At 41.2% G+C, this 20,726-nt stretch overlaps 2 protein-coding genes across 9 annotated transcripts in view; one reads left to right on the forward strand and one right to left on the reverse strand.

Annotated features, from left to right (window-relative positions):
* Positions 1-1,662: 1,662 nt before the first annotated feature.
* Positions 1,663-20,556, forward strand: spc25 (SPC25 component of NDC80 kinetochore complex). 5 transcript variants are annotated; one of them, XM_069935315.1, is made up of 8 exons: positions 1,663-1,782; positions 7,290-7,435; positions 8,188-8,253; positions 8,334-8,480; positions 8,863-8,967; positions 10,661-10,759; positions 15,457-15,581; positions 20,462-20,556. In XM_069935315.1, exons 1-7 carry the CDS (start codon positions 1,742-1,744, stop codon positions 15,573-15,575), a joined length of 723 nt encoding a protein of 240 aa, XP_069791416.1. In that variant the 5' UTR covers positions 1,663-1,741; the 3' UTR covers positions 15,576-15,581; positions 20,462-20,556. The 5 variants fall into 5 exon arrangements, with proteins under 5 accessions (XP_069791416.1, XP_069791417.1, XP_069791415.1 ...); XM_069935316.1 differs by lacking the exon at positions 20,462-20,556 and adding an exon at positions 18,929-18,954; XM_069935314.1 differs by lacking the exon at positions 20,462-20,556 and having other exon boundaries at positions 15,457-15,720.
* Positions 16,561-20,726, reverse strand: part of nostrin (nitric oxide synthase trafficking) — a 45,351-nt gene continuing 41,185 nt past the window's right edge. For all 4 annotated transcript variants that reach the window (XM_069935313.1, XM_069935311.1, XM_069935310.1 and 1 more), the window contains 2 exons: positions 17,959-18,045; positions 16,561-17,740 (listed from right to left, as the gene is read on the reverse strand). In XM_069935313.1, the coding sequence (XP_069791414.1) occupies positions 17,610-17,740; positions 17,959-18,045 (218 nt within the window). In that variant the 3' untranslated portion in view covers positions 16,561-17,609. The remainder of the gene's footprint in view (positions 17,741-17,958; positions 18,046-20,726) is intronic.

The raw sequence follows: 20,726 nt of genomic DNA on the forward strand, positions 1-20,726 counted from the left end.
AAATTGTGAACAGCTGGGGTCCCAGTACAGATCCCTGTGGTACCCCACAGGTCACTGCCTGCCACTCAGAAAACGAGCCATTTATCCCAACTCTCTGTCTTCTACCCGCCAGCCAGTTCTCAATCCACATCAATACTTTGCCCCCAATCCCATGAGCCTTGATTTTGGAAGCCAGTCGTTTATGCGGGACCTTATCGAAGGCCTTTTGGAAGTCCAGGTACACCACATCCACTGGCTCTCCAATTTAACAGGGGAAAATAACCTATTAAGTGGCAAGCTGTTGAGAGATTAGTGCTTCAGTACCTGACAATGCATATGCTGGTGAAACAAATGTGTTTACTGGGGTAACGGAATATCAGGGGTGCGCATCAGTCAATTAGTCTAGAGATCGCATCTGTTCAGAGGTGTGCTTAATGATTATATAATGTCTCTGCAGATTTAAATGCTAAGATATTGGAAGTTTGGCATTTACTAGACTAATAGCTGCGCTGGGTGGGTCACGTCTCCAGAATGGAGGACCATCGCCTTCCCAAGATCGTGTTATATGGCGAGCTCTCCACTGGCCACCGTGACAGAGGTGCACCAAAGAAGAGGTACAAGGACTGCCTAAAGAAATCTCTTGGTGCCTGCCACATTGACCACCGCCAGTGGGCTGATATCGCCTCAAACCGTGCATCTTGGCGCCTCACAGTTTGGCGGGCAGCAACCTCCTTTGGAGAAGACCGCAGAGCCCACCTCACTGACAAAAGGCAAAGGAGGAAAAACCCAACACCCAACCCACCAATTTTCCCCTGCAACCATGTCTGCCTGTCCCGCATCAGACTTTTCAGCCACAAACGAGCCTGCAGCTGACGTGGACATTTACCCCCTCCATAAATCTTCGTCCGCGAAGCCAAGCCAAAGAGCTGGAAGTTGCAGGTGGTCTTGACAGTTTGATCAGGCTGACTTCACAGGAATGTTAAATAGCTGGATTGAAACATGCAATCGAGCGACTGACACGGACTCCCACACTGGATCCGGCGGCCCACAGGATTGAACCTCTGCCGCAAACCTAGTGGCCCCTCTTCCTGCAACTCCCCAACCCTCCCTTGGATCCTTCCTACCCCCCTTCACCTTGATCCACTCTTCCTCCCTTCACCTTGATCCACTCGTCCCTTCACCGTGATCCACTTGTCCCTTCACCGTGATCCACTCGTCCCTTCACCGTGATCCACTCGTCCCTTCACCGTGATCCACTCGTCCCTTCACCGTGATCCACTCGTCCCTTCACCGTGATCCACTCTTCCTCCCTTCACCGTGATCCACTCGTCCCTTCACCTTGATCCACTCGTCCCTTCACCGTGATCCACTCTTCCTCCCTTCACCTTGATCCACTCGTCCCCCCTTCACCTTGATCCACTCTCCATCCCCCCACCCCCCCCCCCCCCACGCACTTCACCTCCTCCCCCGGTCCTGAGTCCGCTCACAGCCCTGCACAACTCCGCTGCTCACCCCCGACTAACCCATCCCATACGGCTCTTCTCCCCCCCCCCCCCCAACTACTCCGTGTATCTGCACCCCCCCCCCCCCCTTCCTTCCATGTCTGCACAGTGAATCCACTTTCCGCCTTGGCTCGGCTTCAGGCCACAAACTCGGCGCCATTCCTCTCCGGTTCCTTCCGGCCAAGGTCGCGACCTTTACCGGAAGGAGGTCGGGCCGTGAAGCCTGACCGTTTCGCGACGCTGGCGAGCAATGTCTGCGCATGGAATGTAAAGAGCAACAAGGAAAACGCGGGCTGATTTCGTAAGTCGTTTCAATTTGCGGGGTTTTTGTTCACGTGGCCCGAAGTGTCAGGCGGTTCCACTTCCTCCCCCCACCCCCGACAGCGGAGGAGAAATTTGAAAAGCGGCGGGAAGGAGGCGACAGAGGAGGTTGGGCGGAGGGAAGAGAGTTCGGATCAGTGGAGGGGAGGGGGGGCGAGGGGAGGTGGGGGAGAGGGTACGGTGGCTTATAGGGGGAAGGGGGTACAGTGTCTGTTATAGAGGATACCGTGTCCATTATAGGGGAGTACAGTGTTTGTTATGGAGGGAAGGTACAGTGACCGTTAGATGGGGTACAGTGTCTGTTATGGGGGAAAGGGGGTACGGTATCTGTTATGGGGTAAAGGGGGTACAGTGTCTGTTATGGGGGGTACAGGGTCCATTATAGGGGGTACAGGGTCCATTATAGGGGGTACAGGGTCCATTATAGGGGGTACAGGGTCCATTATAGGGGTACAGGGTCCATTATAGGGGTACAGGGTCCATTATAGGGGGTACAGGGTCCATTATAGGGGGGTACAGGGTCCATTATGGGGGTACAGGGTCCATTATAGGAGGGTACTGTGTCCATTATGGAGGGCACAGTGTCTGTTGGAGGGGTTAAAGTGTCGGATGTGGGGAGGCGGGTAAAGCGTCGGATGTGGGGAGGCGGGTAAAGCGTCGGATGTGGGGAGGCGGGTAAAGCGTCGGATGTGGGGAGGCGGGTAAAGCGTCGGATGTGGGGAGGCGGGTAAAGCGTCGGATGTGGGGAGGCGGGTAAAGCGTCGGATGTGGGGAGGCGGGTAAAGCGTCGGATGTGGGGAGGCGGGTAAAGCGTCGGATGTGGGGAGGCGGGTAAAGCGTCGGATGTGGGGAGGCGGGTAAAGCGTCGGATGTGGGGAGGCGGGTAAAGCGTCGGATGTGGGGAGGCGGGTAAAGCGTCGGATGTGGGGAGGCGGGTAAAGCGTCGGATGTGGGGAGGCGGGTAAAGCGTCGGATGTGGGGAGGCGGGTAAAGCGTCGGATGTGGGGAGGCGGGTAAAGCGTCGGATGTGGGGAGGCGGGTAAAGCGTCGGATGTGGGGAGGCGGGTAAAGCGTCGGATGTGGGGAGGGGGTAAAGCGTCAGATGTGGGGAGGGGGGTAAGGCGTCAGATGTGGGGAAGTGTGGGGTAAGGTGTCAGATGTGAGGGGGGGTAAAGTGTTGGATGTAGGGAGGGGGTATAGTGTCCGGGTTGGGAGTACAGGAGGTAGAAGAGGGTAATGCGTCGAGGTTGATGGTCAAGATGGTGAGACAAGGTAATGCGTCAAGGTGGGGAGTACAGGAGGTTGGAGAGGGTAAAGTGTCGGGAAGATGAGTACAGGAGGTGGGAGAGAGTAAGGTCGGGGGATATAGGAGTTGGGAGCAGCTAAAGTACTGAGGGTGGGGAATACAGGAGGTGGGAGAGGGTGAAGTATCAAGATGGGGAAAATGTGGTGGAGGGAGAGAGTAAAGTGTCAGGGGAGTACAGAAAAGGGTAAAAGTTCAGGGGACAAATACAGGAGGTGGGAGAGTGTAAAGCGTCGGAGAGGGGAGTACAGGAAGTTGGAGAGGGTAAAGTGCTAGGGGAGAGGAGAACAGAAAAAAAAGAGGTGGGAGACGGTAATTTGCCAGTTGTTGGGGCACAGGGAGGGAGGAAAAGGGGGTATGTCGTGAATGGAAAAGGTGCAGTGTTGCATATGAGTTTATAGCCAGTGGGAGAGGGTAAAGTTTGGAGAGTGTAGGATTTGCTGGTGTGGGTGCCGGGCTCTTTAGATCTTTCACGCCTAGCTACATAAAGTTGGCTATTTTTCAAATAAACCCTTTTAATAAATGATTCCGTAATCAGTCATATTAACACTAATTGGGCACTTTCAGAAAATGACGTATTTTATACAGTGAAACTCCAATATTCAGGTATAGGAACATGAGAAAATGACGCCAGAGAAATAATGGGAGACAAGGAGATGGCTGAGGAACTCAATAAATATTTTGCATCAAACATCACTGTGGAATACTACTAGCAGTGTGCCACATGTTGAAGGGTATCAGGGCAGGGAAGTGAGTACAGTTACTATTTCAAGTGAGAAGGTGCTCAGAAAGCTGAAAGGTCTTAACCCTTTGGGCTCCAGCCAATTTTAACCTTTCATAATATATATTCAGTCAGTGATACCACATTATATCCTGTTCATGCCTGACATAGTCCTAGATACTTGGAAAACAATTTTGAATGTTCTTGTCTTACTTCCTCCTCGCAGAATTTGACAAAGCAGCTGTTTTTACCTAACTTTTGCAAAGGTACACTTTACAGTATGAACGTAAGTATGCACCAGCTGGTGGTTAGGTGCAAAATAAGTCCAGCAAAACTGAGACAGTGTATGCACTTGTTGGTAGTTTTGCAAAACCAGGGCACGGAGTATATGCGCTTGTTAATCCTGGAAAACCGGGATGGAGAGTCCAAAGGATTAAAGGTGGTTGTCTCCAGACCAGAGGGATTGCATCCTCCAGTCCTGAAAGAGGTAGTGGTAGAAATTGTGGAGGCATTGGTAATAATCTTTCAGGAATCAATAGATTCTGTCATGGTCCCTGAGGAATGGAAAATCACAAATGTCACCCCACTATTCATGAAGAGAGGGAGGTAACAGAAAGGAAATTGTTAGCCGATTACCCTGACATCAGTGGTTGGGAGGATACTGGAGTCGATTGTCAAGGATGAGGTTACAGAGTAATTGGAGGCAAATGACAGGATAGACCAACGCCATCATGGTTTCCTTAAGGGAAAATCTTGGTTGACAAACCTATTGGAATTCTTTGAGTAAGTGAAAAGGGAGATGCAGTGGATGCTGTGTATTTGGATTTTCAGAAGGCCTTTGACGAGGTGCTGCATATAAGGCTACTTAACAAGGTAAGTGTCCATGGTATAACAGGAAACATACTAGCGTGGGTAGAGCATTGGCTGATTGGCAGGGAGCAAAGAGTTGGAGTACAAGGATCATATTCTGATTGGCTGCCAGTTGCTCATGCTGTTCCACAGGGATTGGTGTTGGGGCATCTTTTTATGTTGTATATTAATGATTTCCAATATTAATGATTTGGATAATGGAATGAATGACTTTGTGGCCAAATTTGCGGATGATATGAGGATAGGTGGAGGATAGGTTGTGTAAACACCAAGGCTGCAGAAGGTCTTGGACAGATTAGGAGATTGGACAGAGAAGTGGCAAATTAAATACATTGTTGGAAAGTGTACGGTCATGCATTTTGGTAGAAAAAAATAAATGGGCAGACTTTTTTAAATGGGAAGAAAATGGAAAATACCCAGATGCAAAAGGACACGTGAGTCCACATGCAGGACAGCCTGAAGGAAAATCCAATTTGAGTCAGTGGTGAAGAAGACAAATGCAATTCTGGTGTACATTTCAAGAGGAATAGAATATAAAAGTAGGGATGTGATGTTGAGGCTTTGGTGAGTCCTCACAGAGTCTTGTGAACAGTTTGGGGCTCGTATAAGAAAGGCTGTGCTCACATTGGAGAGGGTTTAGAGGAGGTTCTCAAGGTTGATTCTGGCAATGAAAGAGTTAAATGTGGAGCATTTGACAGCTCTTGGCCTGTATTCATTAGAATTTAGAAGAATGAGGGGTGATTTTATTGAAACATTTCAAATGTTGAAAGGTGTGGACAGAGTAGATGTAGAAAGGTTGTTTCCCATGATGGGAGAGTCTAGGACAAGAAAGCAAAACTTAAGCACTGAAGGGCATTTGCTTAGAACAGAAATATGGAAGAATTTCTTCAGCCAGAGGGTGGTAAATCTGTGGAATTTGTTGCCGTGGGAAGTTGTAGAGGCCAATTCATTGGGTGTATTTAAGGCAGAGATTGATAGGTTCTTGATGAGTCAGGGCATCAAAGGTTGTGGGGAGAAGGCTGGGCAGTGTGGCTGTGGGGGAAAATAGATCAGATTTTGATTAAATGGTGGGGCTGACTCGATGGGCTGAATAGCCTATTTCTACTCCTATATCTTTCAGTCTTATATCCTGTTGTTTGAAACTCCTTATCGTTTGCCATCTATTCTCATTGACTTCTATTTCCTGCCTTATCTTTAACCACTGGGTTCCCAAGAAAACTTGGTATACTGTGGGGTAGCAACGGAAAATAATTCATCAGGAATCCAGATACAATATATATTAATCTGGCATCCCCAAAGTTCCAAGTGTCCCCATTGTTCAAAGTTTTACCTCTTCTTTTGGTGTCATTCATTGCCTACACAAAAGTATAGAATATCATTTAAATTCTTTGCACCTTCTGGTAAAATTAGACATATTCCAGATTGCCCACTGTCCAAGCAGGTCCACAGATGACGCTATAGCCTGACCCTCCACTCTGTCATAACCCACCTTGAGAATTATGCCTCATAGGCCAGGCTGTGATTGACTTCAGTTCAGCATTCAACATGATCATATCTGGTAGATAAACTATCCTCGCTGGGACTCAACACCCTTCTCTGTAACTGTATTTTGGACTTCTTGACCAAAAGACCACAGTCAGTCTGGATTGGTAGCAAAATCTCAAGTCACATTATGGTGAGCACTGGTGCACTTCAGGCTGATGTCCTCAGCCATTAGTGTTCACGCTGCTGACTCATGACCGCAATCCCAGATTCAGTTTAAAAGAATCATCAAGTTTGTGGACATTAGGCTTCATTGGCAACAATGATTAGTCGGCCTACAGAGATGAGGTTGGAAGGCACATAAAATGATGTGAGAACAACCACCTGAATCCCAACATGGACAAAAATAATGATTGTGAACTTCAGGCGGATAAAGGTGGACCACTCTCCGTTACACATTAATGGTTCCATCGTAGAGAGCACCGAGTTCCTTCGTGTGCATATGATGGGGACAATCTATTCTGGACCCACAACACCTCTTTAGTTGGGAAGATGCAGGAGCACCTACACTTACTAAGAAAGTTGAGGAGGACAAGGCTACTGGTCTCCATCTTGACAACATTTTATCGGAGCACAATTGCGCGTGTCCTGTCGGGCTACATCGTTGTGTGGTATGGTATCTGCAAAGTATCGGACTAGAAGACAATGCAGAGGATCCTCAAAACATCCAAGAAGATCACTGAGGTTTCCTTTTCCTCAATAGATGACATTTACTGGGAGTATTACTTAAATTGGGCTCAAAGATTCTTTCCATCCAGCACACCGTATCTTTGACCCACAACTATCAAGAAGGAAGTACAGGAGAATCATAATCCAGATTGCCAGACTGGGAATGAGGTTTTTCCTGTATACTCTGAGATGAATTTATTTTAAATTGTATGTTTCTGTAGAAATTTGATTATTATGTGCTGTGTATTTGTGTCATTAGTAATACCAGTTATTGTACTGTAGTGAAAAAGATCCACTATATCATAGTTATTGCATCTTAACATTTAATTTTTGCTCATTTGTAATTGTGAATTAGTTTTTGATTCTTGTAAACTTGCTGCAGATCAATGGATAACTTCAAAGAAGATTCATCAAATCAGCTGAATGACAAGCTCAATGAAACCAGGATGAAATTGTTTAATATGTGGGAGAGCTGTAATCTAACAGGACTCAAACAGAAATATGGAGAATCTTTGAAAATGATAAAAGGTACAATTTGTTGTTTGTAGCTCTATCTGCTATATATAAAGATAACCTCAGAAATGACTCATCTGTGGATTGACAATGTATACATTGGGTTAAGTGTTCCCTTTCCCCATAGTTTTTACATTTTTTAATCCTTGAAGAACAATAGATCGTACTACAAGATGTTTGTCATTCTTGCATGCCAAGTATCTATAACCTCGGTGAGGTTGTAGGATGCTGATTTGACCAGAAACTGCCCAGAAAATGTGGGATAGAGTACAATGAGGAACTAATTAAAATTATTAAATGTATTTTTTTTTTGCTGGAAGAAAAAGTTGATGTTCTTATTCTGCCCAGTCCTGTGTGAGGTAGGGTTCATCCATGTTTGGATATTGGATAAATAGTGCGCACTGAAACGCAAAAGGTGAATGAGAGTTTTGGTAACACAATGTCTTGTGGCGTCAGAATGAATGTTGAAGCTGACTTTGTATGTAGATGATGATAAATTCACTATAATGGGTAAAGAATAGCTGCTTGGATACAAATTATAGTTTGGATTCTTCCTTTACTCAACATGCATTTTAGCTGTTGTTCTAAACATTGCCGGATAATTTTGCACACCAGTAAATGGTGTTCTATATTGAAAACATAGATTTGGTTTCCCTTGCAGCATTTAAGTGATATTTTGGGAATGTTTGATATGGGTACTTGAGAAAAATCACTTTTTCTAATGCCTAATTTCTAAGAATTTTATCATAGTTAAATTTGCTTTACAGAGAGATGTTTTGAAATATATGAAGAGGAGAAAGAGATGTACGATAAAGTCCAATTAGCCAAAATGGGTACGTATTTATGAACAGCTAAAATATAATTCTATATATTATCAGAACTAACTCTAATAGGAATTGTCATTTGCTCGTAGCGATTGCTGAGCAGAATGCATTGGTAGAGAAGATGCAAGAAGATATACAGATCGCAAACCAAAAATTTGAAAGTGATGAAAAACAAAAGCAAGAAGTGTTAGAAAAAATTGAGCAACTGAAGGAAGAGTTTGCCAAAAAGCAGGAATGTATGTATATTTTTTTGGGGGGGGGGGGGGGGGGAGGGACAGGGTGGATTGTGCGAGCAAAGAATTGACCTCTGCTATAATAATATTGAATGTGGTAGCAGCTGTGTAAATTAATCCTAATTGCAGATGGAACTTGAATAACTATTGGTATATCAAAAATTCAGTGCTCACCTTTTTCATGTGAAACTGTTCTTTCTGTAAATTGATGGTTTTGTTAGCTGGGGGTCACTATCTCAAGATAAGGAATTACTGATTCTGAAAAGGAATAAGATGTAATTTCTCCATCCAGACGATGGAGTTTTTAAAAAAAATTCTCAATCCAAAAAGGCCATTGGAAACTTAAATCAAAGATATAATAAATTCCCTTTTTCTCCACAAATAGTCATCTACACGCACAATCAGGAAAATAAAGCAAAATTGAAGGAATTGAATAGATCAGCAGAATTGTTCAAGAGACGAATGGGTCTGGAAATTCGAAGGGTCTACGGTAGGAAAATGCAATATCCTTTCGTTGGAAATGATGTACATTTTGAGCTAAAAATACATTGTTATTAATTTTAAAAGTTTGATATGGATAACATTACAGCACAGTACAGGCCCTTCACTCTATGATGTTGGCAGATCTATATAAACCTATACCACAACAATCTAATCCTTCATTCTGTCTCCCATCCATAATCCTCTATCTAAGAGTATTTTAAATGTCCCTATTGTACCAACCTCAACCACCATCCTATTGCGCTCCGGGAAAAAGGTTCTGGCTGACTGCTGATGCCTCTCATAATCTGTGTACCTCAATTAAGTCTCATCCTTTGTCACTCCAAAGAGAAAAGCCCTGGTTCATTTAACCTTGCTTCATAAGACAGATTCTCCAATTCAGGCAACATCCTGATAAATCTCCTCTGCACCCTCAAAAGCTTCTACATCTTTCCTGCAATGTGGTGATCAGAACAACATAATACCCCAAGTGTAGTTTAACCAAAATTTTATAGAGCTGCAACATTCAATCCCCTGACTAATGAATGACATCAAACCACACGCCTTCTTAATCACTCTATTAACTTCTGTGGCAACTTGAGAGATCTATGCGCTTGGACCCCGTGATCCCTTTATTTATCCACATTGTTAAAAATCCTGCCATTAACCACATCAGACCTTCCAAAGGGATCATTTTGCACTTAGCCAGATTGAACTCCATCTGCCACTTCTCTATTCAACTCTGTATCTTGTCTATATTCTGTTGTAGCCTATAACAATCTTCTGCACCATCCACCACACCTCTGCAAACTTACTCACCTATATCTCCAGTTCTTTGTTCAAGTAATTCATAAAAATTGCAAAGAGCACAGAAACAGGCCACATCGGCTCCTCTAGTCTGCACTGAACTTTTTTTTTGCCTAGTCCCACTGTCCTGCACCCAGTCCATACCTCTCCCATCCATTTACCTGTCCAAATTCTTCTTAAATGTTAAAATTGAGCCCATATTTACCACTTCATCTGGAAGCTCGTTCCACACTCCCACCACTCTCTGTGTGAAGAAGTTCCCCCTAAACCCCTTTCACCCCTAGCCCATGTCCTCTTAGCCCATATCTCACTTAATCTCTTTTACATTTACTTTGTCAATCTCCTCTAATTTCAAATACCTCTATCAAATCTCCCCTCATTCTTCTGCGCTCCAGGGAATAAAGTCCTAACCTGTAACTTAAAATGTTCCATCTGCTACCGCTCTCTGCATTCTGCTGTCAAACCAATTCCATATCCATGCAGCTACGGTTCCATAGATAGGATGCCTCATGACTTTCTGAATGACATACCATGGGAGACCTTCTCAAAAGCATTACTAAAATCCATTCACACCGTATTCATTGCTCACAAAGCCATTCAGACTATCCATGTGAAGACAATGGTTCTAATGCCCAAGGAAAATTATGTGAACAAATATTTATAGCATTGTCATACATCCAACTGAATAATGGTTTCTAAACTACATATTTAGTTTAGTTTATTGCTTTCCTTTTGGCATTTGTACCAAATTAAAATGTACTTGTACATCAGGAAAGAAAATCACAACCGAAGAGATATCTTTGTAGCTTCAGAGCATTGGCTTGAATGTTTGAATTGTTTTTGAAATATAGTCTGAGCATGTATTTTGAATATACTTTTTTTTTGTTTTTCAAAAGGAGAACAACTGCAATTTATTTTCAAATACATCAACAGCAAAAATCCAGAGCAACTATTTACATTCTTACTGAAATTTAATGAAGAAGGGAATTATGAAGGTATGTTTCACTTGTAAAATATGGTATTTAAGTTTAAAACAAAAGATTGGAGGCACAGTTCCATCATGAATTTTATCCGTCATTTAAGATTTATGAAATTACTATGTATAAAAAAATTTTTTGTATCTCCAATGTTCATTGCTAAACTGCTGAGTAATTAATGTTACCTCCGTCCACTTGCCCAAGCTGAGAACAAGTGCATTCCATGAATACTTAATACTGGATAGCGTTAATATGGATCACACAATATGGATTTTTTGAAAACTCAAACTTTTAAAATTTAGTGTGTTCATGCATAATCACCGCAGATGTACAGGGACAACAAGTAACCACTTATTTTTCTTTAAAAACTGCTCGTTTTGATACATGAAGCATCCCTAATTTGCTAATGAATAAACTATCAAAATGCACCTGTTTATTCCTCCTTAAACTTGTATTTTAAAATTACTGGCCAAGAATCAGGAAAATCTGAAAATGCAGACTGATCCAATCCCTGAGCAATCCAGATGTTTGAACTTCTACAATATCCGGCACCTATGGGAGTTGGTAGATGCCATAAATTTTCTGGATTTTTGAGATTGTGTGTTGCGTGATTGGTGAACTAATGGCAAAACACACCAATTTTAAACTTCCATACTTTTTACCTATTTATTTTCTGCAAAATATTTTTTCCAATTGCTTGAATTCTGGACAATAGTTTTACTGTATTGTCATCAGTGTTGCTGTTTCTTTCCAATACCTTAATGTTGTTACCAACATTTAGTGGAAGTTTGTCCACATGTCCTTTTGTATATCAAAAATGGTTGGTTATATCTTCCTAAATAGTTTTAGTCTGGCTGAATCTGTATTTACCCAGTAATTCAACTGCCTGAAGCTGATCAGATGACATCTGTTGGAGCACATGTAGTATGGTGTCTAACTATACTTTTAATAAAATGTTTCTTCTTTGCTGTTTGCCTCATTAGAGAAATAATGATCATGTTGCATGTGGCAAAGTAATAACCAGTCCTTGGGGAAAGTATTTTAAAAGTTGTACTTTGACTTTAATTTCTCTTAATATAGAAACACAATTTGCCAGATTGTTTTTTATTCAAAGTATATTTAATCTCTTTTTTCCATGAACATTTAAACATTTTTATTAGCCCAAAAAAATCAATTAATTTAAACCACATCAGTTGTAGAACCAGAGAAATGTTCAAAAAAATCAATTGATGGGATGGGTCAGATCACGGGTTGAGTTAATCAAAAAAGATCTGGCAAGTGTCGATTTGGACAGGTTGTTTTCTGGCAAAGTCTACTTGGTGAATGGGAGGCCTTCTTATTATTTAAGATTAGAGTTTGCATGTTCCTTTCAGAATTAAAGGCAAGATTAACAGGTACAGGGAACCTTAGTTTTTGAGAGATATTAAGACTCTGGTTAAGAAGACGGAGATGAGTATAAGAAATGCAAGGAAACAAGGAAGAAAATGAGATGGGATGAAAGAAGACGAAGTTAGACAAGGTGAAGGAAAATTCTAAAGACTTACACAGATATACTAAGAGCAAAAGAATATCAACGGACAATATTGGTCTTCTTGAAGATCAGTGTTGCATGGGAAGAGGGAGATCTTAATTGGATGTTTTGCATCTAGTTCTTTGAAAGATGGAAACAGAGTCTATAGAAGAGAGGCAAAACAGGAGTGAGGTTGTAGACCCTTTATAGCTTACAGAGGAGGAGTTGGTTTCTGTCATGAGGCAAATAAGGTGGATAAATCACCAGGGTCTGAAAAGTTATCCCTTTGGACCTTGAGGGAGGCTAATGCAGAAATTGTCATCGAGTTTATTGTCATCTGATCGTACAAGTATGACGAAACAGTGTTCTCCGGTCCTCAGTACAAAACAAGCAGACATACAACCAGACAAACAATGTACATGCAGAACAAATTTTTCATCTATACAAATAAATAAATATTTTTTCATGAATATGAGGGTCTCAGATGGTTAGTATGAACTGTTCTTTTGGTTATTCAGCATTCTCACTGCCCGTGGGAAGAATGTGTTCCTCAGCCTGGTGGTGCTGGCGCTGATACTCCTGTATCTCTTCCTCGACAGGAGCAGCTGAAAGATGCTGTGTGCAGGAGGGAAGGGGTCCTCGATGTTTTTGCGTGCCCTTTTCAGACAATGATCCTAGTAGATCATGTCAGTGTGGGGAGGGGGGGGGGTGGTGGTGGTGGAGTAAAGACTCCAGTGATCCTCTCTTATGATCCAATGGATAATCTCCAATCTATTTCACTTCAGCAACTGTACCACACTGTGATGCTGCCTGTGGAAGGTTGGTATATTGATGCCTTGTCCTCTTTAGTCTTTTATGGAAGTATATTTGCTGTTGCACCTTCCTGACAAGTGAGGAGATGTTGAGTATCCATGATAGGTCACTAGTTAAGTGAACTACAAGGAATTTGATTCTCTTCACTCTTTACTACAGAATTGTTGATGTGTAGTGTAGGGGGGTCCTGAAGTCCAGGATCCTCTCCTTCATGTTATCCACATTGAAACTTGGGTTGTTATTCTCGCATTATTTCATGAGATTTTCCACCTTTTCTCTGTAGTGCAACTTATCATTGTTGCTGATGAGGCCAATTACTATTGTGTCATCTGCAAATTTGATGACACTGTTGGAGCTAGGCGTGAACAGGAGTGGGCTGAGCACACAGCTCTGAGGTGTACAAATGCTCGGTATGATGGTGCTCAACATTCTGCTACTGACCCGGAAACACTGTGGTCTTTCCATTGAGAAGTCCAGGATCCAGTTACAGAGATGGGTGTTGTGTCCCAGCAAGGACAGCTTCTCCATTAGCCTCTGGGGAATGATAGTGTTAAACGCTGAGGCATATGAGGCATTGTTCTCCAAGTCAGTCAGGATGGAGTGAAGCGACAAGGCTAGAACATCATCTGAGGACTGGTTTCTTCTATAGGTGAATTGAAATAGGTCCAGTGTCTCTGGGAGGTGTGCTTTGATGCATTGCATCACCAGACACTCAAAGCATTTCATCATGGTGGAGGTCACTGCCTCAGGGTAATAGTCATTGAGGCCTGTTATTGTCACCCTCTTGGGTACTGGGATGATGGTAGCTGTCTTGAAACCCTGTGGAAATGATGGACTGCTGCAGTGAGGGGTTGAAGATGTCTATGAAGACCTCTGTCAATTGGTTTTCACATTCCTTCAATACCCAATCAGGTATGTTGTCTGGTCCCACTGCCTTTTGATAGGGTTCTCTTCACCCCAGCCACGTCTACACAGGGGGCCTGTTCATCAGGGGGACATGGAGCTTTCTTTGGCATCATCCTATTCTTGTCATCTTCTCGTGCATAGAATATGTTCAGTCTGCAGGGACCCTAACAGTCATTTAAATTGTTCTTAGCCACTGATGAAGACCTAATGATGTTCCATTGTCTAAGAATCTGGAAATTTATGAGCAGTGAGCCTGACAGTGAATGGGTAAATTACTAGAAGGTATATTAAGAGACTGGATATTAAATACTTGGATAAACAGGGACTGATCAGAGATAGTCCATATGGCTTTGTGCATGGTAGGTCACGTCTAACAAATATTATAATGGTTTTTGAGGAGGTAACCAGGAATGTTGAAGGAAAGGCAATGGATGTTGTCTATCAGGATTTTAAGGCCTTTGACAAGGTCCTTCATGGGAGATTGGTCACGTAGGTTCAGTTCTGTATTCAGAATGGAGTAGTAAATTGGATTAGAAGAAACCAAAGAGTGGTAGTAGATGATTTCCTTTCTGGCTGGATGGATGTGTGTATCTCGTGGTGTGCCTCAGGTATCAGTGCTGGATCCATTATTTGTCATCTATAATCAATGATTTGGTTGATTATCAACCAAACTTGGATCAACAAGTTTGCAGGTGACACTAAAATTGGGGTGGAATAGACAGCAAAGCTTGCTTCAGAATCTGAACCAGCTGAAAAATCAGGCTGCAAAATGGCAGATGGAATTTAATGTGGACAATTGAGGTGTTGCACTTTGGGAGGACAAACTAGAATAGGACTTGCTTGGTAAACAGTGAGGCAGTGCGGAGTGTGGTCGAAAAGGGATTTGGGAGTACAAATACGTAATTCCTTGAAAGTTGTGTTACAGGTAAAGAGAGCCCTTGGCACATTGAGTTCATAGATCAGAATCCAGGAGTTGAGTTGTTTTGCTGTAGTTGTATAAGACTGTGCAGTTTTGCTCACCTCCCTACAGGAAAGATATCAATAAGATTGAAAGAGTCCAGAGAAAATTTACAAGGATGTTGCTGGGACTGAGGAGCTGAGTTGTAGGGAAAGGTTGAATAGATTAGGACTTTATTCCCTGGAGTGTCAGGGAATAAGGGGAGATTTAATACAGGTACACAAAATTATGAGAGATATAGATGAGGTAAATACAAACAGACAATTAGAGAACGTGGGTTAAGTGTGAAATATTTAAGCAGAATATTTTTACTCATAGTGGTGAGAGTTTGGAAGGAGTTCCCAGCAGAAATGGTTGATTTCAACATTTAAAAAAAATTGGTTAGGTACATGGAAGGGAGGGGTTTGGATGGCTATGCTCCAGGTGCAGTTCGATGGCATAATAATATCTACCATCACTGTATAATATATTTGTTCTAAATGTAACCATGTAGCTGACATTCTACTGGTTTATTTTTTTTCTTTTCAGTTATGTCATGTGACCCACCACTGGAATGTATGCCTCTGTTGCAAGAGAAACTCAAAGAAACCAACAATTTCCCTGCATTTCTTGCAAATGTAAGGAAAGCCTTTATCGCACTAGTGTAACACAAGGTACATTCCTCTGTTTTGTGTTGAACTAAAAGAAATGTAGTTTTCCATCATTACTTTTTTTCTGATTGTGTGATAGCTATTTTTTTTTAAAAATGCTTGAAATTGGTTTACTTTTGTTCATAAACATTTCTCTTTGCAAGTTGTTGCCTGTATCTTTTTTGTTGATAATGTGGCGGCCCGCAATTGTGGAGATCGGGCCAGCACATCGTGCGGCAGCAGATGCGGACAGAGATCGCTAAAGCGGTAGAAGCTGGGGCAGCATCAGACCAACAGCCCTAAAATGGCATTGGTCACGCTGCCCAGCTAACTCAGCAGAAACAGGCTGGGGAAGAAGGGCATTCATATGCATGGATGTTCCTGCCCGTTATTGTTATTCATACGGCTGACTCAAGTCAATCAGCAAAAACGGTGGGAACTTGAACAGTATAAAAGCAGCCTTTCCAGCCCTAATAAAGGAGTGAGCTTAACCTGCCACACTGAGTGTGTGTTTCCTTGTAGCGGTCGGCTACAATAAGTCTATTATGTCTCGTTATTTCTAACGGGACCACAAAATACCATTAACTTCGCGAACACCTGCTGACATTTTTCCATATCCTGATGAAGGGCTCATCCCAAAATGTCAGTTATGTATCTTTTTCTTTCTCTTTGCTTTATATCAAACACCATTTGACCTGCTGAGTTTTTCCAACATTGTTTTCACTTCAACCACGGTGTCTGCAGACTTTCACGTCTTACTCCTTTTGGCATTAACTTCAATGTTTGTTGAAGTTGAGATTAATAAATATTTTATTTGTTCCTTTTTTAAATGTTTGTCATTTTAGTTAAATAGTTGTCAGACTTGACTAATGTTTGATGGGTTCATACTTGTGAACTGCTAAATTACAATTTTATACATTATCTCAAATAAAAATAACAGTTCCTGCTACAGTTAAGAGAAAATGCAAGATCTAGATTACAAACCAAAACAGTTGACAGGAGGTTGAACTATATTACAATTTATTTGTAATGTTCTATGTTAGCAATTAGAAATACTGCAGGCAGATCATACATGAAATGAGTGCTAATGTTTGAAGTCAGAGAATAACTTGCTCAGAAGCACAAATCAATATAGTTGCATTTATTTGTTTTCAATTTGTGATTGAGCAGTTAATTTTTCATTTGTTTGTCAGCTCCACTCTCCTGTTTTTAATGGTCTTACTATTAAATATTATTAATATAGTCATACTTGGGCAAAACTGCTCCTTTGTTTCAACAGTGTTAAATAATGTCCAACTAATCCTGAGCTTTAATGTAACAGAACATAAAATTGTTCAAGATATTAATGGAATATTCATTTTCAAAAGGGTAGAAAGAGACCAAATTTGTTATGGGAAGAGTTTATTTTTTCAGAAAGCAAGATGGTGAATGTCAATTAATTCCAAAAATTGAAATACTGAAAATTCAGTATGTTTCCTAATAATTATCTAATTTTAAAATATGTATTTATTTGAAATTCGGCATTTTATTTCTTGAACCCAACCTTTTATAAATTTTTTTTGCGGTTGATTCACAATTGCTGGTTCAAATCCTCCAGTTTGATTCAGATATCACTTGCTTTGGCTTTAGTCATCCTTAATATCCTCCAGAACAGCCATTCTCAATGAGAGGCACAGCACATTCAAATAAGAGCCTAATCAAATAACAAATATTTTTTTATGTAGTCGGTAGGAGAGAAGAGCAGAAGAAAAAAAAACTTGTCTGTTTCTCAAGAGGAACCAAAAACTAAGCAAAGTCCTGGGGAGGGGGGCATAGCTTAAAAAAAGGTTGAGAATGGCTTCTCTAGAACAGTTATTGCATTTATACCAATATTGAAATATAAAAAGTTAAATGTTGACTTAAAATACTGTTGTGCAATATAACAGTATAAAAGACATGTCAAAGTAGGAAATCTATTTTGATTTTAAAAGTGTTAAAAATCCACATAATTTCATTTTGGTAATTCTTAAAGACTTGCAGCATTTTGTCACAATACCCCAGGTCACTACTCTTTCATGCTTCTGATGTACTATTCATTTTTGGTAATTCTTCTACATATGTAGCTGGGAAAATGCCCTTTTTTCCTCGCAAGCTTCCAATCCACCATCCTGAAACATCTCTACTGTAAATAATAAGTACATCACCTATAGAGAGAAAAATATAGTTACAATTTGCATGTATCCTATAATCTGTTCCAATAATGGCTGCCACATTTATCTCAAGTTGAAAAACATTGTTCAGCTTCCCTCCCCCCCCTTAATACTACTGGTGCATGTGATTTCTGGAATGTCTCTGGTAAATACAGGGGTGGGGGAGAAAAAAAATCACTTCAATTATCCATTTGAGAACCTTGAATTCTTACCTTGTTGCATGTTAAGTTCATCATCCCTGGCAGCTTGATAATCATATAGAGCTTTACATATTCCAATCTCTTGCATTGGATCATTTACTGTAGAAACAAGAATTAAAGTCCTGATGAAACATTGATCATTTTAATTAGGTTTCGACATATTGTGATTATTCACAAAGTTTCAAAGGTTATAAAAATGATTTCAAATGTGGCCCCTGGCTTCCCAAATTTTGTACACAGGTTTAAATTTATTGTGTGAGTGGCCCAGTGTAGGAGCGGGAATTTGAGGCTTTGGCTCAAGCGGCTGACAGTGGGAATGGAAGGCAGGGCAGGGATGTTTGACTTGCAGAATGTGGATATTTAGGGAAGCCAACACAGTATAGGTAATAAAGTGGATGACCTTGTCATACAGCTGCAAGTTAAATATGGCCATCATGGAGTCGTGGCTAAAGGATGGATATCATTGGGAGTTTAATGTCCAAGGATACACAGTGTATTGAAAGGACAGGCAGGTAAAGCAGAGGGAGTGGCTATGTTAGTACAGAACAACTTTAAATCATTAGAATGAGAAGAAATAGGATCAGAAGATATTGAATCATTTTAGGTGTAGTTAACAAAAAAAGGCAGATAAATACAGACCTCCAAATGGCAGCCAGAATCTGGACCACAAATTACAGCAGCAAATAGAAAAGACATGTCAGGAGGGCAATGTTATAGTAGTCACGGGGGATTTCAACATGGCAAGTGTTAGGTCTGCTTTGTTCATGAATGAGTGAGACAAACACCAGGCTGAGTCGAAATCAGGGTTCTTTGTTCTTTATTACCGGATTGTAACACTTGCGACTAACCATGTTAGTCGGAGAATGCATTCTGCCGTTATCAGCAAAATGGTGATTTTTTATACCCTTGGATACATGCTTAGAACATCATCATATCATTACTTGTCCAATGACTAAAACTGTTGCTATCCTTTCCCTGCTAGCTTCCTGCCTCTCAATCCATCAATGTCTCTCTTATCTTGTAAGTACAAGGATGCATTTACATCTTGTTACAGCCCTGTACAGGGTAACTCCTTACACATTCCCATCTCATGATGTTTTACCTTACACAAGTAAGATTGAGAAACCAGGTTAGGAGAGAGAGAGAAAATTTATTGAAAAGCCTGCAAAATGGCTTTTTATAACAGCATGTTGATGAGTCCACTTGGGGATCAGCTGTACTGGATTGGGCGTTATGTAATGCACCAGAGGGGCTTAGTGTCAAGGAACCATTGGGAGCAGAGATCACAATAGGACTGAGTTCAATTTGAGATTTAACAAGGAGAAACTAAATGTCGGTATAAGGAGATACACTGGCATGAGAGAGAGAAAATGGTTGAAGTAGATTGGAAGGGGGCACTAGTAGGGAAGACAGCAGAGCAGCAATGGATGGAACTTCTGGAAGAAATTAATGTACTGCAGAATAAAGGAAAATATTCAAATAGGAAAAATGTCACAGTGGCTGACAAAAGAAGTAGAGCAAACATAAAAGGAAAAGAGGGAATACAAGGAACCAAAAATTAGTGGATTGGTAGGTTCTTTTAAAAAAAAAATTGCAGAAGGCAACTAAAAAAACACAAGAGAAAAGATGTAGGCCAGCAAATAATATCAAAGAGGATACAAAAAGCCTCAAGTATATAAAAAGTAAAAGAGGCAAGGGTACAAAATGATGCTGGATAAATAATAATGGGAGACAAGAAAATAGGAGAGGAACCAAATAAGTATTTTGCAACAGCATTCATTGTGGAAGACACGAGATGTGTGCCAGCTTTCAAAGAGGATCAGGGAAGGAAAAGTGAGTGGAGTTACTATTTCAAGGGAGAAGGTGCTCAGGAAGCTGAATGGTCTAAGTCTCCTGGGCCAGATGCATTGCGCACCCATGGGTTCTGAAAGAAGTAGCAGTAGAGATTGTGGAGACATTGGTAATGATCTTTCAGATATCAATAGATTCTGGTATGGTCCTGGAGGACTGTAAAAATTGCAAATGTCACTCCACTATTCAAAGCCAAAGCTGGCATGGTTTCCCGAAGGAAAATCTCGCTCGACAAATCTATTTTGATATGATTTGAAAAAAATACAAGACAGAATTAAGGTTTAAAAAGAGTAAGAGTGGTCAGATAGGAAACAAATCTGAAATTAAGAACTTAGACTGATTTTTGCAGTTACAGAAAATTTGATGGCAGTTTAGAAAGAGCAAACATATCAACACAAAATACCTGTGGGCTATGAGATTGATCATTAGTATCCTGTAACAAGTAAATCATTCCAAAATATTAATTTTAAATTGTATCTTTGATATTTAAATGGTTATGTGCACTGAGGTCTGCGGGTTGTATACGTACAGTCATAAAACCAGGAGACAAAGGAGCATAAATCCAATGTTCATCAATGAAGTGGTTTGGTTGGATGAAATTGTTATTCTCCACTATGGCAAGCCATGATTAACTCACTACCTATTCTATTCGGTTTTTTTTTAGACACGTTTGGCTGCAACGAGTAAGGATTTCACTGCACCTGTCCATTGTACTTGTACATTGTACATCATTAAATGATAGTTTTTATGATGTCACAACATTTTCCCAAGTATTAACTTCATTACACTTTGCATATTTACACAAGGCTGCCACAAGAATTTGCAACTTCCATTTTGCTCAAGGTAGACTGTACCCCTTGTCTCCTGTTTAACTAACCCAAAGCAGAAGTCATCAGTACTGCCAAAAATTAAACTAGGGATTAAGAGTT

The sequence above is a fragment of the Narcine bancroftii genome, chromosome 4, assembly GCF_036971445.1.
Source record: "Narcine bancroftii isolate sNarBan1 chromosome 4, sNarBan1.hap1, whole genome shotgun sequence".
NCBI classification, from domain to species: Eukaryota; Metazoa; Chordata; class Chondrichthyes; order Torpediniformes; family Narcinidae; genus Narcine; species Narcine bancroftii.

Excerpts from the sequence above, each read along its gene's own strand:
- spc25 (XM_069935315.1), top strand. The coding sequence starts at position 1,742 with ATGGAATGTAAAGAGCAACAAGGAAAACGCGGGCTGATTTC. Across the intron at positions 1,783-7,289 it reads GGAAAACGCGGGCTGATTTC|ATCAATGGATAACTTCAAAG; the intron begins GTAAGTCGTTTC and ends AACTTGCTGCAG. Across the intron at positions 10,760-15,456 it reads TGAAGAAGGGAATTATGAAG|TTATGTCATGTGACCCACCA; the intron begins GTATGTTTCACT and ends TTTTCTTTTCAG.